The sequence below is a fragment of the Akebia trifoliata genome, chromosome 6, assembly GCF_017979445.1.
Source record: "Akebia trifoliata isolate Shusen 1 chromosome 6, ASM1797944v1, whole genome shotgun sequence".
Classification (NCBI taxonomy): Eukaryota; Viridiplantae; Streptophyta; class Magnoliopsida; order Ranunculales; family Lardizabalaceae; genus Akebia; species Akebia trifoliata.
This window is the reverse complement of record NC_141380.1, coordinates 25,224,524-25,229,937: the sequence shown is the minus strand read 5'-3', so window position 1 is coordinate 25,229,937 and position 5,414 is coordinate 25,224,524. Positions and strand designations below refer to the sequence as shown.

General features: G+C 35.5%; 1 protein-coding gene across 2 annotated transcripts; it reads right to left on the bottom strand.

Annotated features, from left to right (window-relative positions):
• Positions 1-1,754: 1,754 nt before the first annotated feature.
• Positions 1,755-5,414, bottom strand: LOC147400496 (uncharacterized). Of its 2 annotated transcripts, XM_086446196.1 has the most exons (3): positions 4,342-5,410; positions 3,976-4,260; positions 1,755-3,417 (listed from the first exon to the last, which is right to left on the bottom strand). In XM_086446196.1, exons 1-3 carry the CDS (start codon positions 4,919-4,921, stop codon positions 2,723-2,725), a joined length of 1,560 nt encoding a protein of 519 aa, XP_086302322.1. In that variant the 5' UTR covers positions 4,922-5,410; the 3' UTR covers positions 1,755-2,722. The 2 variants fall into 2 exon arrangements, with proteins under 2 accessions (XP_086302322.1, XP_086302321.1); XM_086446195.1 differs by having other exon boundaries at positions 1,757-4,260; positions 4,342-5,414.

Genomic DNA, 5,414 nt, shown 5'->3' with positions numbered 1-5,414 from the left:
CGAGATAAGGCAAGACTAAACTTTCTTCCCTTCTCCCTGGTTCATCTCGACGAGCTGGATTTTGAAAGAGTCGGGCACTCATGTTTACTAAACGAACAGGTTCGGTAGTAACTCAAAGTGCACAAATAATCTACAAGTGAGTTTCATGGCGAGCAACCTTACTTCCCTTTTCCCTTGTTCATCTAACAAGTTGGATTTTGAAAGAGTCGGGCACTCATGTTTACTAAACGAACAGACTCGATAGTAACTCAAAGTACGCAAATAATCTGCAAGTGAGTTTCATGGCGAGCCTGAACTTCAATCCAACTAAAATCAGAAATATAGGCCTGAGATTTAAGACTAAAATCAGAAATATAGACCTATTTTTCAGGTAATTTTTACTTTCTTTAACTCTATTTTACCTGTAAATTAACTGTAAAAAATCAAAGATTTTTTATTATTTAAATTTGAATCGAATATTTTCGGATATCCGATAATTCTTTCGGATGCGAATTCGAATAGTGGTTAGTGATATCCGATCGGATTCGAATTCAAATATAGCACTATCCGATCGGATACCTATCCGTTGACAGCCCTAGCTAGATATGTGTCTACCCATATCCATATTCGGATTTTTAATTTGGGCCCAAATCCATATCCTACTGACTCAAACCATATCTGATTGTTTTTGCTTCCATTAAACTCATATCCATATCCGATCCGATCGAATCTATTGATTCGGATCGAATAATTTCAAACCATTACAATGTAATTTATTTTTAAAATGTGGCTTAAATATTATTTGAACTCAAGACCTCTTTCTTTTTTAAAAGAAGCTTTGACCACTACAACTAATACTCATTTGTTAATGAATGATAGACTAAAAAATATAAAAATATAACATACACCATACAAAATAATATATCACTCGGATAGAGGGATGGGTCCATATCTGACTCGAATCAAGGAACAACACATATCCAACTCATATTTTAATTTAGATACACTTCAAGAAACCAAATCCGCTAAAAATCGGATTCGGATCACTCGAATTTTGAATAAAATCTAACCCATTTTAATCCCTACTTGGATCAAAATCTTTTTATTTTTTTTTTTTTTTTTTTTTTAGGAAGATTAGAAATAGGATTAGAGGCTTCAGACTCATTGCTAGCCTCATAAGTAAATGAATTAAAACTCAATATTAAAACTAAGGATTTAATTAGAAGTATCATCACAATTTTGAAAATGTTGATTATTAAAATTTTGAGGTTCCATTATATAAAAATTAACAATAAAATAAAAAATAATATAGGTTAATTAGATTTCACTTTGAAGTAGAGAAAAAATAATAAAAAATAATAAAAAATAATAAAAAAAAAAAGGGAGAAGAAGATATTACTAATAATATGAAGAAAAAAATTAGAATCACTACACTTTAATGTTAGAAATTTTGATTTTGATTGATTGATCGTGTCACATGTCGATTTGATCGATTGATCTTACCAAGCAAAAAAAGTTCTTGATCACTTGACAAAATTAATTGATAATAAATATCAATTTAATTGAGACCTTAAAGAATTACTATAAATTATGAAAATAAATTAGAGAATTGAGAGATTGAGAGAATTTTGAGTAATAAATTATATAGAATGGTATAGGATATTTATGAAAAAACTCATATTCAAATAATTAAAAAATATTAAAAATATTTTTTGAGCTTGATCAATTGAATTGAAAATGGACGGTTACCAAGTACCCAAACTTAAAATTAAAATTCAACGGTGTTTTTAAAAATTTGCAGAATTTCGTCCTCTACAATCCCGTGGAATCAGATCATGTTTTAGAATGTCACAAATTAATCAAATTAGGGACAGGAGAGAGAAATTTCCACTCTTGTTGCTGACATCAATGGCTGTTGGACTGTGAGCAAAAAAAAAAAAAAAAGCACTCATTAATGATGTATCCCTCACCTTAAGACCTCCACGATGAGTTTGGGAGTCTACGGGGATCCTTTCTACGTAAAGGAGTGATGGATGTCCTTAATCGCAACTCAATTCTAAGCCCCATCCATGTGCTAAGAGAAAACATCCCCGTACACATGCGCTAATTATATTCCATCAAGCTCAGATCTAATGGCATAGATTTGACCGTCAACTATGAGATGTAGCCAGGTTGCTTTCGGATATATCTTTGATTTGACATAAAATTTGTAGATAACATGTAGTTAGATAGTGAACTGGCGTGCATCTTTGTGGATATGATCCACATAGAGTGAACCCACGTTAGCCCCTGTGGTGTGGATTATCCCTGCTTATTTACTTCCGTATTTCACTTCCTAACAAAGAATGTTCCCCCAACACATTTTTGGTGGTCTTCACCTACAAACCCTTTTTACTCATATTGTGGTCTGAAATTTTTTCTGCTAAAAAAATTTATTTTGTCGTTTAATTTGAATTAGTAATTCAATAATCCAAATAGAAGAAGAAAAACAGAAATCATGATCAATCATTCACTTCTCAATCAGGCAACATCACACCATAGCATAATGACCACTTATTTTATTTGTGCATTCTAAAATAAAACATTTAAGTCTAAACGTATATCTATATATAGATACATACATACACACACACACACACACCAAATTATATAACGAAAGTTGCCAGTTTGAAGTGCATTATAACATTTACATGGGTATTATCCTTCATACCCATTTTGTTGCTAGAAGCTTGCAATATTGGTTTCATGGTCGGTGCTTACGTGGATTTTGGGTGAAAAATTTGATTGAATGGAAGATTAATACAGTCCAAAAGAATCCAACGAGAATTCCGACCCATACTCCTTCCCACAAAAACCATGGCTCCTCCTCCTCCTCTTCATTGACTTTATAACTTGGTGGACTCATAATGGAACAGGGAACCTCAATTTGTCTCCCACACAAACCTTTGTTGTTAGCATAAGAACTGAGAGCATTCATGGTGTCCATCTGACCACCTGTTGGAATCTTACCCTCAAGTTCATTATTGCTCACATCCAATGTAGTAAGTTGTTTGAGATTCACGAATGTTTGTGGAATTACACCGGAAAGTGCATTATGTGATAAATCTAAGCTCTCCAGATTTTCAAATCCTCCAAAGCTTGCAGGAATGCTCCCAGAGAGTCTGTTACATGAAATGTTGAGTGACTTGAGGTGTTTAAGAACACCTAATGAAGGGGGGATCTCACCGGACAAATGATTTCTTGACAAATCTAGCAAGTAATATATACTTATCCCACTGCTAGGTAAACTTCGCATCATACTCTTCCAATTCAGTTCCGTGCCTCTCGGTGTCACAAAATTTCGCGGCCTTGTTCCGTGAAAGACATTTGATATATCATCAAAAGGATCATGGCTCCCAATCATACAGGTGAGATTTCCAAACATTAGTGGGATTTTTCCTGTGAATTTGTTGCCAGAGAGGTCGAGGATATGCAGGTAAGTTAGATTGGAAATACAAACGGGGATTGATCCATGTAGGTTATTGTCCCTTAACATTAGAATTCGCAAGCTTGAGAGTTGAGCGAGAAAGCTTGGTACCTCACCCGAAATTCTATTGTTCTGAAGTTCAAGGTGTCGGAGGTTTTTCATGGTTGTCAAATTCTCTGGCAAGCAACCTGAAAACCTATTTTGGCCCAACTTGAGTGTCTGTACATGTGACCCAATGTTCACTGGAACTTCACCATAGAATTTGTTGGAGGAAAGGTCTATATACAATAGACGGTCAAGTTTAGGAATTTTACCACCTAAAAATTTGTTCTGGGACAAGTCTAAATATTGTAATTTAACTATTCTTGACATGGAAATTGGCAATGAGCCAGAAAAGTTATTATGGCCCAAAGAAAGGATTCTAAGATTGATCGAATCACCCATATTCTTTGGAAGTTGGCCGATAAAATTGTTGTTTGAAAGATGAAGTTCTTGCAAGTTAAAATGGAAAAGACGAGGTGGGAGCGAACCTGTGAGATTGTTGTTGGATAGAAAAATTTCAGAGATATCCAAATCAAGAAGCCAATGAGGAATTGGTCCTTCCAATGCATTGTCCATTAGATTCAATGTTTCAAGATCTTTCTGGTTGGACAACCAATTTGGAAAGTTTCCGACAATGCCACAGGATCTCAATGATAAGAATTGCAATGAAAATTTGGCGGTGATCAATGAGTTGTTGCTCCAATTTAGTTTGTTTCCCTCTAGAGAGAGTTGCTCCAATTTGTCCTTTTTGAACAACTCCATTGGAATCCCTCCTATAAAAATAGAACCATTTGTTAAATAAAGGATTTCCAAAACTAATAACTTATTGAACCAATATTGAATTGAAACTCTACCTGATAATTTGTTGTTCTCAAGGTATAAGAAAACAAGGTTAGACAAGTTGGCAAGAGATGTTGGCAATCCACCGGTTAAGCGGTTGTAACTGACGTCCAATGCCTTAAGATTGAGCAAGTCGCCAATTTCAATTGGAATATCCGAAAGAGAATTGTTTCTGAGGCTCAACGACTGCAAATTTCTCAAACATGCAATGGATTTTGGGACACCTGTTATTCTGTTGTGACTTAAGTCCAACATAACAAGGTTCGACAAGTTGCCAATTGATGTTGGGATTATCCCTGAAAAGTCATTTCCCCATAGGTTCGACGTCTGCAAATGGGAAAGGTTTCCAATCTCCTTAGGGATCTTTCCAGATAGCTGGTTAGTGGATAAATCAAGCACTCTCAAACTTGAAAGATATCCCACTTCACTACTTATATCTCCACTTAGTGAATTCACACTCAGATCAAGGAATTTTAAACTTGTAAGACCAAATATCTTAGAAGGAATGGAGCTAGTAAGGCTATTACCACTCAAGTTGAGATAGACCAAACTCGTGAGGTTTTGAAAGCCATTTGTCGGAATTCCACCATGCATTCTGCTCCCAGATATATCCAGATTGATCAAGCTTGTTATCTGGAAGAGTGGTGTCAAAGATTCAGCAATTGAACCATTAGTAATATTGGAGAGATGAAGGCCTTGGACAGGCCTTGAAGACAAAAGAATAGAACAGTTCACCCCCTTCCATGTACAACATCACAACTGGGGACCCAAGACCTTAAGTCGAAGGACTTGAAATAGCGCTCGTTTTGATTTCCAACGAACAAGGATTTGAATTGGAGGAGGGCTAATTTATGATGTTGAGGGCAGCAAAGACAAGTGTTAAAGAGACTCAGAGATGTGAAGAGGAAGAAGAAGAAGATGAAGTAAGAAGTGTAATGGAGTCGGTGTGATTTGGCCATGGATTGGTTTCTTTCTTGGCTTTGGCAAAGAGAGGGTCTATTAATATTGGGTGATTGACGCCCATTCTTGACCCAAATTAAGATGGATGGGGTGATTGACACTAATTCTTGAGAAAGAAGACCAAATT

What these genes read in the sequence shown, in the direction of transcription:
- LOC147400496 (XM_086446195.1), bottom strand. Translation starts at nt 4,921, where the DNA reads ATGCATGGTGGAATTCCGACAAATGGCTTTCAAAACCTCACGAGTTTG. An exon ending in TGAGAACAACAAATTATCAG is followed by an intron (nt 4,261 to 4,341) that starts GTAGAGTTTCAA and finishes CTATTTTTATAG; the next exon opens with GAGGGATTCCAATGGAGTTG.